Raw genomic sequence first — 12,102 nt, forward strand, 5'->3', positions numbered from 1 at the left:
CACGATTTCGAAGATTTATTTGGAAAAGACACCACTGATATAACGAAGGTTCTCGCGACACATATTGACGAAGCGCCACCAGTCAGTAAAGTCTTAAAGGAAATGAACATCAAGGCTGACAAAATGTATTCTTTCGACAACGGCGTCCTCTACAGCAACTGCCTCGGAGGGACGAGGAGGGCGCTCCTTAATAAACTCAAGTGGGAGAACCTCGTTGGCGAATACGAAGTATTTTTTGAAGACCTGATTATTGCCAAGCCAGTAAGTCTGAAGCTGACCAGAGAAGTCATAGCCGAGAAGATGAATCTGGAAAGGTCACTGATGATGCTCAAAAAACACATAGACAACAGGGTTCACACTCTCCTGGAAAATAAGAGCAAGAAGAAGCTCTACGAGAAGTACAACGACTGCATGAGGAGGAACGAGGCCTTTGAGGGGGAAGAGACGATAACTGTCAAAAGGAGAAGCGAAATCGTCGGGAGGTTCACCCACGCCCATAACTGCCCCACGTGCGAGCAGACGTGCGTCTACCCCTGCACCGCGTTGAAAAGCGCTTTCTGCATGTGTCCGAAAGCAAACCTCACCTGCGAATTTTGCCCTTGTCGAAACGGAGATCACAGAAGCGAGTGTGAAACTATAAACGAGACGCTCGAGACCATCAGAATCACTCACGCTACAATGAAGGACAGGTACGAGCGGGCCAGGATGGACAAGCAGAGCGTCGAGGAAGTGGTCAACAAGCTAGAAAAGGACATTGCCAACCAGTCGATCCAAATTGCCACGTACATCAAGAAAACGGTCCAGCACATCGAGAGGATTAACGAGATAACGAGGAATCCAAACATGAAGAGCCCGCAGGAGTACATACATTGCATCATCAAAGAGATCAAAGGTACGGCAGTTGCAGATATCAAGGATCCGTCAGACAGAATGTTCGTAATCAACACATTAGATGCACTGCCGCAGCAAATCAGTAAACTGGACTTACACGAGGACGACCCTCAGAGTACGAGCCTGCGAAGTCGTTTCAAGGGAATCGCCATTCGAGCCAAGAGCTGCATGGAAGATGGCCTCAACGCCCTGACAGTGGCATGAAGCGCATATCAACTATTGTATGCATGTGCACACACACACACACACACACACACACACACACACATGGTTTATGCTCTTCAAACTCGCCTCTAAGAGATGTTTCAGAATCCAAACGGAGTCCCCAGTGAAAGAATATTTCTGTTATTTTTATCAATGCTCACTCAAATTACCCCTTTTTCTAACCCCCCCCCCCCCCCCCTCCATTTCTAAACCATTGTTGGCATCTTTTTTTTCCGTTCGTCTAAGTAATGTTTGATGTCTTTTATTGTTTAAGTTCTTAAAGTTTTCCCCCGTAGCAGTCTATTGAGCGATTTTAATCAATTTTACCATCATTTTAATTGATAATTTTCAGAGTGAGATATGTATATATTCTTCGAATTCTTACTTTAGCTATTTGTTTAATCTATCGATAATTTTACCCTGTAAATGATTTTCTTCATGTATTAAATCACTGACATCGTTCCTTTACCTTTTTGGCGATGTCAGTGGCGTTATTTTGGCGATGTCAGTGGCGTCATTAGTATTATATAAGAATGTATATATATATATATATATATATATATATATATACGTACACACAGACACACACACACACACACACACACACACACATATATATATGTATGTGTGTGTTTGTGTGTGATTGTGTGTGTGTGTATGTGTGTGTGTGTGTGTGTGTGTGTGTGTGTGTGTGTGTGTGTGTTTGTGTGTGTGTACTTTGTGTGTGTGTGTAAAAGTATATACATACATTCGCATGTATGTGTATGTGATGAAGGAAGAGCATATAAAAGTTTATGACTATTATCTTACAAGTATGTGTGTTATGGAAAAGTTTGTGCCCAGTCTTTTATATAAGTATTGAATAACTTTCGACTTCGAGAGTTTTTGTCTGGTGTCTTGTATCAGTTACTTGTAATTACGCGTATCTTTTTCATAATATTTAATAGCAAAGTTTTCTTAAGATATGGTTTCTTTTATTCTATCACTCACATTCTGCCAGGTAAAGTGTAAGCTTCATGTATGCCACAATAGAGATCAATAACTTCTGAAATGCTGAAGTATCAGTCAAGATTTTAAAACGTCATTTTGATATGATGTAAAAAGTTTACGGAAACTCCAAAGCCTTTTTTGTTGTTGTTGATATGCAAGGAGAAGAAAATAGTTTACAGTGATATTTAGGTTTATTTCATTGCCAATGATAACAGATGGTATATGAATGCTGCATTTTATTACTTAATTCATATTCCAATATCAAATAGAAATACATTTTCTGCCATTTCATATCAGTGATAATAGGGATAATAATAATAATGATAACAATAATAATGATAATGATAACGATGATAACGATAATATCAATGTTGATGATAATGATAATAGTAATAATGATACTAGATATAATGATGATTATAATAATAATGATGGTAATGATAGTGATGAAATTATAAATAAAATTATAATAATGATAACAGTAATGATATGATAATAACGACAGTGATTTAAATAGTTATTATAACCATTATTATCATCGTGGTAGTGATGATGATAACAATAATGATGATAATGATGCTAATAAAATGATAATAAAAAATAATAATAGTAATGATAATGATGATAGTAATGATAATGATGACAATAACGATGATGATAATGATGATAATAGTATTGATAAAATTATAATGTTGATGATAATAGTCATAATGATTATCAGGATATCAATGATGATAATAATGATAATAGTAATAATGATAATGATAATAGTAATAATAACAATAGTACTAATTGTAATAATAATAATAATAATAATAATAATAATAATAATAATAATAATAATAATAATAATAATAATAATGATAATAATAAGGATAATGATAATAGTAATAATAAAAAATAGTAATATTAGTAAAAAATTATGATAATTCTGCTAACAATAAAAATAACAACAACAACAATGATAATAATAATAACAATAGTGATGCTGCAGACGATGATGATTATGATAATAATAATAACGATACAAACACGAAAACGATGCAGGCGATAACTAACAATGGCATTGATGATAATGATAAATATAATGGTAATGATGATAACAGAAATTATGATAATAAAAAGATAGATAAAATTATAATAATGATAGCAACAATAATTATTATAATATTGATAATGATAATGATATTAATAATCATGATAATAATAGTAACGATAAAACATGATAATAATAATAACAATTTTAAGACTAATGATAATAACAATAATGATGATGATGATAATAATAATTATAATAAGAATGACAATGATAACGAAAGTAATAATGAACGAATACGAGGAAAACGAGGAATAATAATGGCATTGATAATAAAGATGATAGAAATAGTAACAACAGCGGCACAATGGTAATAATAAAACAACAATAAAGATAACAAAATAAATATGAGATAACAATTTTATTCATTTCTCCGTTTTCCGTAATACATGCCATGACGTAATAGTTTCCACGAGGAGCAATATCCTTAACAAATATTACATTATGAAATCGTCAATCCCTTCGTTAGCTGTAGTGAGAATGCTGTTGTTGTGGCGGCCAGGGTGTAGGACTGTGGGTAACAGGACTCGCGCGTCTGTAATGAAGATCAGTTGAGACAGCTCTAGAAGGCTGGGAGATTGGGGGCCACAAACACGCACACATGCAGACACGCATACATACATACATACATACATACATACGCATATATACATATATATATATATTTATATATATATATATATGGGGGTAGAATCTCTTAGCCATCTACAGTTGTGTCAGCTGATATATATATATATATATATATATATATATATGTGTGTGTGTGTGTGTGTGTGTGTGTGTGTGTGTGTGTGTGTGTGTGTGTGTGTACGGCTCGGGTGAGTCGTGTTTAGCGAATCTTACTGAACTGAAGTGAACTGAAAGTCCCGCAGAATGCCCCAGGACGACAATACAAACACAATGCTGAATTCTTCAAACTCAAAGCTAGATATTTCCATATTGCAAGCTTGATATGAAGAGTATCTATCCATTAAGGTTAGATATCCATTAGGTAAATTATCCATGATCTTGGTGTTCATAGTTGACACATTTTCATATCGATTATCAAGAGTACTTTCATCATCCTTTGAATGAGGCATTATCTAACGAAATCTAATCCAGATAGATAAAATGGAGATGATTATATCCATATAAGGAAATGAGAGTGCGTATACACTAAAGCAATTTTGGAAATAGATTATGAGTAGCAGCAGAACGATTTACAGAATGAATGATTCAGCTTGTAATGTTTTTTATGTCTGAAATGTATCCATTAAAAACGACTGCTATCAAAAACTTATTTCACTGTATTCATGCAATCCCCCAGCGTGGCAACTCCATCTATTCGAGATCCTCACAGGGTTAGGGAATAAGCCTGATATGTTTGGGAAGTGAACTTAATAGTTAAATAAATAAAAAAATAGTAATGAGATCTGCAAATTACTTTTCATTGTATTTGCTAGAGTATGCAGGATAAATGTTCTTCAGAATACCTTGCATATATACATATATACATACATACATATATACCAGCAGTGCAGAGCCTTGTCACTCTGGTATGTAGGTGACACAGAGGACAGCGTTGTGTCTCTCCAAATTCTAAAAATATCTCTTTCTCTTGCTCGCTCACTCGCTCTCTCAATACATGTCTCTCTCTCTCTCTCTCTCTGTCGCTCGCTCGCTCTCATTCTCCATACATGTCTCTTCTGAGTGTGTTTCTCTCTCTCTCTCTCTCTCGCTCTCTCTCTCTCTCTCTCTCCCTCTGTGTGTGTGTGTGTGTGTGTGTGTGTGTAAGAGACCTTAGTATAATGATTGTGACTGGCTGGGTTGCAATAGTGTTACACGGATTTACTCATTTATTCTGGAGAAAAGTACAACTCAGTGGATGAGTCACGATGCGCGGCGCGGCGTCGCGTGTCCGGCCAGCTAGCTCTGGGGTACCGGGGGCTGATGAAGACCTGGCGAACTGAAGGTCAGACGAGGTCAGCTAAAGTCGTCATCTAGGACTTCACTGAGGCAATGTTTTTTATATGACATAGAACCACGTGTTAAACTTGGAGCTCACGTGGTTTTCTGGTTTAATGGATTACACAAATCGTGCTTATGTGCATGCCATACTCTCTGTCTGCCTGTCTGTCTTTCAATGTGTCTCTTTCTCTTTCCTCTCTCTTCCTCCCCTCTCGGATATTTATAATCATTATATACGTGTATATATGTATATGTATGTATATATACATATATATGTATGTGTATATATATACATACATATATATGTAGGTGTGTTTATTTGCATCTATGTGTGTGTGTGTGTGTGAGTCTGTGTTCATGTATGTATGCTTGTGTGTATGTATATACATACATATATTTAATAATGTTTATTTTTTTTGTGTATATATACATATATGTACATATAGATACATACATACACACACACGCATATATACATATATACATATATATAAACACATATGTGTGTCTATATGTCTCTCTCTCTATTCTCTATCTGTCCATCAATCTCTGTCTGCCTGTCTCTCTCTGTCTCTCTCTATCTCTTCTTCTCTCCCTATATATATATATATATATATATATATATATATATATATATATATATGTACATATATATGCATATATATGTGTGCATATAGCTTTATATATATATATGTGTGTGTGTGTGTGTGTGTGTGTGTGTTTGTGTGTGTATGTATCTTTATATATATTCCTATATATACACATATACATATGTATATATATGTATATATGCATATACTAATAATAGTGTCTATATATATATATATGTATAGATGTATGTATATATATTATATCCATTTCTCTCTCTCTCTATATATATATAGAGAGAGAGAGAGAAAGAGATATATATGTAAATATATATATAGACACACTTATGTAAGTCTATGTATGTATACATACATACATATATATATATATATATATATATATATATATATATATAGAGAGAGAGAGAGAGAGAGAGAGAGAGAGAGAGAGAGAGATGTGTATTTATTTATTTATTTATATACATATATATACATATGTATATATATATGTCTATATACGTATGTCTGTGTATATTTATTTGTGTGTTTGTCTGTTTGCACGTCTTCCTGTCCCTTTTTCCTTCTCTTTGTCTCTCTCTCTGCCTCGTGCTCTTTCGCTTTATCATTTTCTCTCACGCTTTTTCATTCTCTCCTTTTCCTCTCACTCTTTCCCGCTCTTATCCTCTTCCGCTCTCTTAATTCTCTCTCTCTCTCTCTCTCTCTCTCTCTCTTTCTTTCTCTTTCTCTCTCTCTTTCTCTCTCTCTCTTTCTTTCTCTTTCTCTCTTTCCCTCTCTCTCTCTCTTTCTCTCTCTCTCTCTCTCATTTTCTCTCGCTCCCTCTCCCCCCCCCCCTCTCTCTCTCTACAAAATAAAAAACTAGACATAAATAGTTCTTGTAAATCTTATTTTCATTTGTATCATTTTCGCTATTTTGTTTACACAGTTAAGACAATACAATTATCTTTATTTGAAACTTCATTATAAAAAACTTGTTCTTGTTATTTTTCTTATTATTAATGTTATTCTATCTTTCGCAGCTGGTCGAGGGTTTCCCCGTTATTATATAAAAATGTGAACCGACAATTTTCTTCATACCGATATACGGTCTGAGAGAGGGGGGGGGGCAGTGGGAGAGGGGGGGGGGAGGAGGGAGGAACAGGCAGACGGTGAGAGAGAGTGGGAGAGACAGAGACAGAGAGAGAGGGATAAACCGGCAGACTGTGAGAGAGAGAAGAAGAGAGATAGAGAAAGAGAGAGAGAGATCTTTGTCGATTTTTTTAATAACAATCTGTTTATTCAATATTTCCTTTGCTAGCCTTTTTGCTTTTTATCCACATCATCCTAACAACCTATATCATATCATGCGGCAGGTCACAATAAGAAATACAATCAACAGAATACAGTTAATACAATTTTTCACCAAGTTACCCATGGTATCGAGTATGGGACGAGAGAAATATAGCCGTGGAAACAATATCTCACTCCGCGGTTGATTTCCACGGTAAATTAAAAGTTGACCATGCTATTGCAAATAACGAGAGGATCCTACACATCTTTCTATATATATATAAAACTGATTTCTGAAACTTAACGCAAGTTTTGACTTACAGAAATATTATTCTAGCGTTTATATGTAGATAATTTTGCAAAATTATGAACAAAACCTTAAATGCTTTATGTTACGGATTCAATGTATATATGGATAGATATATAAAAATACTCACTAGTTGCTTGTTAGATTTCAGACAATGTATGGGAATCAATTCTAAGAAACTAAGTTTATTTATCGTTTCGTATTATGAAAATATACGAAATTCATCCAGGACATTCTTACTTATCACAGGCAAATTAATTGTCAAATGATTGTGCAGACAGAAAAATACACAAACATAAGTATTCACACTGACAACAAAAAACAAAAATCCCTAGTCAATTTCTTCCACAGTGTTTCCTGGGGAGCCACCGTATCCAGGGATCCAGCTGATCCATGGATTCTACTCGTCTCCGCCAATGCAGATAGGCAAATGCAGCATTTCCATAAAAGTGTTTCGTTATTGGATATTGATAAAAATGTTCATGTAATGCATCATTCTGATGTTTAGATTTAAATAATCTGGAATGGACGTTATAAAATCATGATTAAAATTTTACCAGTTCATACATCGTAGAAGTAATTTCTTTATCACTTATATGTAGGTAAGTATGGAATCAGATTCAAAGACAAATTTGTGAAACGAGTTTTAATTATACAAAAATATAAAAAAATGAATGCGATCACAGTCAAATCGTTCATGTAATTATATGGGTATAAATATATACATGAACATTTGTATTACTACTATGAATAAAATTAAGAATTCTTAGTCAACTTCTTCCACAGTGGGACCGTTTCCTGGGGAGCCACTGTATCCAGGGGATCCAGCTGATCCATGGATTTTACTCGCTATTGGTCGCCACACCTGTTCCAATTCCTTCATCTTGTACTCGTATTCTTCCTTCTCTGCCAACTGATTGGCGTCCAGCCACCTCAACGTTTCGTCTGCCTTGTCTTCCACATGACGCTTTTCATCGGGAGACACCTTGCCACACACTGAAGGTTCATTAACGGATGATTTGACACTGAAACAAAGTGACTCAAGTCGGTTCTTGGCTTCAATGCGATCTCGTTGTTTAGCGTCTTGTTCCCGATACGATTCTGCCTCGTTGACCATTCTCTCGATTTCCTCTTTGCTGAGACGACCCTTGTCATTGGTAATGGTGATCTTGTTCTCCTTCCCTGTGGATTTGTCTACCGCTGTCACGTTGAGGATACCATTGGCGTCCACGTCGAAAGTGACTTCGATCTGTGGCACTCCACGAGGAGCTGGAGGAATGCCACGAAGTTCAAACTTGCCCAACAAATTGTTATCTTTGGTCATGGCTCGTTCGCCTTCGTATACCTGAATGAGAACACCTGGTTGATTGTCAGAGTATGTAGTGAAGATCTGAGAATGTTTGGTGGGAATTGTGGTGTTGCGCTTGATAAGCACTGTCATGACTCCTCCAGCTGTCTCAAGACCCATTGAAAGTGGAGTCACATCAAGAAGTAACATGTCTTTCACAGTCTCGGATTGATCACCACGTAAAATAGCTGCCTGAACTGCGGCACCGTAAGCTACAGCTTCATCTGGGTTAATGGACTTGTTCAGTTCCTTTCCATTGAAGAAATCTTGAAGTAGTTTTTGTACTTTGGGGATGCGTGTGGATCCACCTACCAACACGATTTCGTGAATCCTTGTCTTGTCTATCTTAGCATCTCGTAGAGCTTTCTCCACGGGATCTAGAGTTCCTCGGAAAAGGTCAGAACAAAGTTCTTCAAATCTTGCACGGGTGATGGAAGTGTAAAAGTCAATGCCTTCGAACAGAGAATCAATTTCCAAACTGGCTTGTGTGGACGAAGACAGAGTTCGCTTGGCTCGTTCACAAGCGGTTCGAAGACGTCGAAGTGCGCGTTTATTGGTAGTGAGATCCTTCTTGAACTTCCTGTGAAACTCTTGAGTGAAGTGACTAACCATCCTGTTATCAAAGTCTTCGCCTCCCAAATGCGTGTCGCCGGCTGTTGCCTTGACCTCGAACACTCCGTCGTCGATACTAAGGATGGACACGTCGAAAGTTCCGCCTCCCAGGTCGAAGATCAACACGTTTCGCTCTCCGTTTCCTACGCTTTTCTTGTCCAGTCCATAAGCAATGGCGGCGGCTGTGGGTTCATTGATGATCCTAAGAACGTTGATGCCCGCGATGGTTCCTGCGTCCTTTGTGGCTTGTCGCTGAGAGTCGTTGAAGTAGGCGGGAACCGTGATCACGGCGTCCTTCACACTGTTCCCCATGTAGGCTTCGGCTGTCTCCTTCATCTTGATCAGCACCATGGAAGAGATCTCCTCAGGGTTGAAAGTCTTGCTTTCTCCCTTGAATTCCACTCTCAACTTTGGTTTGCCGCCTTCGCTGATCACAGTGAAAGGCCAGTGCTTCATGTCATTCTGAACAGTTGCATCGTCGAACTTCCGACCGATCAGACGTTTAGCATCGAACACTGTGTTGCTCGGATTCATGGCCACCTGTCCGTTCAAACGACAATGTATAAGTAATCACGATTATCATAATATTTAATATATATATAATTAATATTTCTTAAATAGTATTTGGGTGTATTCAAAGGTTAACTCATCTTAATCCATATAGCCTCTATACTAATATTTACTAAATTATCAGATTCCGATTCACTTTTAAATATTTTCAATTGTAAAGCATTATTAAAGATGTTTAGCAGTCATCTTACCTGATTCTTGGCGGCGTCTCCGATGAGTCTCTCTGTGTCGGTGAAGGCGACGTAGGAGGGCGTGGTCCTGTTGCCCTGGTCGTTGGCGATGATCTCGACCTTGCCGTGCTGGAACACGCCCACGCACGAGTACGTGGTGCCCAGGTCGATTCCGATAGCTGGAGCTGCCATTCTGAAGGAAAACACAAACTTAAAGTTAGACAATACATTTATTTCACAATTACTCTATGATAAGTGGGAAGATCATTCCAGTGTGAACTCTACGGACTAATATCACAAACAGTAACATTCTAATTGGCTATGGCGTTATTCTAATGGTCTAGATTTCTATGACTTATTCCCCGATTCCAAATTACTGTTATTTAAGTTCACCAATGGTATGGAAAACTTAAATTTACTTTAACAGATATGTTAGACATTTCATTATGTCTTACCTTGTGATAAATTCTTATTTCAGTGTGAGGTTTGCAATAACTTCAGGATATTTATCTCCGAGTGAGGAGGACTTTGTGTTTGCACTGTTTGTAGCTTAACTGTTCTGAGGAGTTCCCGCTGCGACTACCAATATATACGCGTCCGTTTTCTGTGGAAGCCACGCGAGCATTCGCGAAGGACTGTGATTCCATTTGCTATTTACGGTCAAGAAACAATATGGAGAGTGCAATATGCACTGCAGTCATTAATCTGCCTTTATTGAATGAATAATGGAAAATTATAATCTGCGATAAAATAAAAACCTATTCCTCACAAGAACATCGATCACTTGGCACCTATCCATGCAACCACCCAGAATGATCGCGACAGCCGGCGTTGGTCGCTGTGAATGAACTTGTTCAGAATAGAGGAAATGTGTACTTCAAATGTATGACTACCGTATTTATTCAAATAAGTTACCGGCTTCTTTGATTTTTTCGCATTGGTGGTTCATATATTTACAATAGTAGTATGATAAGTGTACTATGTATTGATTTTATGCTTATCATTATTGCTCTTATTTATTATCAGTATTTTGTTTGCATTATCATTAGTTATATCATAATCATCATTTATTACTATAAAGTATTATTACCACTAGTGTTATTAACACTACTATTATCTATCAATTTCATCGGTATTCTAGCTACATCTTTCATTATGATGATTGTCAAAAGATCTTCATTAATTCATTTCGTGTGACTTCTTCAATTCACATGGTCTTTGTTAACATCATTGTAACTTCCGGCTGCATTATTGTTCGTCTTATTGTTTCCCTTTGCCTTTTTCTTATCCCCGAATATCAGCTTATTAGGAAATACATTTTACCATATTATATAAGTTCTACATAACGATGAAAAGGAAAACAACCACAGTAAGAAATGAAAATAAACCGTGACGTTTCGAGCTCTTCACGAGTTTCTCTTCATACGAATAATAAACCAATTATTCGTCTTAATAGGAACTCGTGAAGAGCTCGAAACATCACGACTTATTTTCATTTCTTACTGTGGTTGCTTTCCTTTTCATCTTTGTGTATACATTACTCTGTTTGTGTTCTACCATAACGTTATAAGAAGGTTGAGGTCATAAAGAGTCAATAGAACAAAAAATATATTTTTAGTATGATTTTTATTGTCATTTTTTTTTTTTTTTTTTTGTATGATTTCCTGTTATATATATTGTCACTCACCAAATTTATTTTCCGCGACATAATCAATGAAACATCGCTATTTTCTTTATTACAGCATATATCTTAATCATGCATAAAGTCCTCTTTGTGATAAACGTTACAATGTTTTGTGATTCTTACTGTTCAATGTAAACGCTTTCTTACTTCTGTTTACCACTGCTGTTATAGTCATGAGGTGTGAATCATTTTTGTCTCTTCGCTAAAATGTGGGGAACAGAAAGGTATGAAGACTTGAAAACTACCGCCGCTAGTTGTGGACGTCCCCGTGAGTGAATAAAAAAGAAAATCAACCTTCTACTGCTGTAGTTATTGCCATTTGCTAAACATTAGTCATGAAGTGTGAATCTGTTTATCTCTTTGCAAAAATGTAGGGAACGAAAAAGGATATAGATCTGAGAACTTCCGC

The 12,102-nt window shown here is 36.5% G+C and overlaps 2 protein-coding genes across 2 annotated transcripts in view; one reads left to right on the top strand and one right to left on the bottom strand.

Annotated features, from left to right (window-relative positions):
- The window catches only part of LOC125044993, a 5,174-nt gene extending 3,500 nt beyond the window's left edge, over nt 1–1,674 (top strand). The window contains exon 2 of the mRNA XM_047642002.1: nt 1–1,674. This exon is cut by the window's left edge and continues 567 nt beyond it. Within this exon, the coding sequence (XP_047497958.1) occupies nt 1–1,095 (1,095 nt within the window). The 3' untranslated portion in view covers nt 1,096–1,674.
- A 6,266-nt stretch (nt 1,675–7,940) lies between these two features.
- LOC125044762 (heat shock 70 kDa protein cognate 4-like) lies at nt 7,941–10,562 on the bottom strand. Its single transcript, XM_047641674.1, has 3 exons — nt 10,465–10,562; nt 10,031–10,202; nt 7,941–9,809 (listed from the first exon to the last, which is right to left on the bottom strand). The coding sequence occupies exons 2-3, from the start codon at nt 10,199–10,201 to the stop codon at nt 8,076–8,078; spliced, it is 1,905 nt and encodes a 634-aa protein (XP_047497630.1). The 5' UTR covers nt 10,202; nt 10,465–10,562; the 3' UTR covers nt 7,941–8,075.
- Between the last annotated feature and the right edge of the window lie 1,540 nt (nt 10,563–12,102).

This window comes from Penaeus chinensis, chromosome 36 (genome assembly GCF_019202785.1).
Source record: "Penaeus chinensis breed Huanghai No. 1 chromosome 36, ASM1920278v2, whole genome shotgun sequence".
Taxonomy (NCBI): domain Eukaryota; kingdom Metazoa; phylum Arthropoda; class Malacostraca; order Decapoda; family Penaeidae; genus Penaeus; species Penaeus chinensis.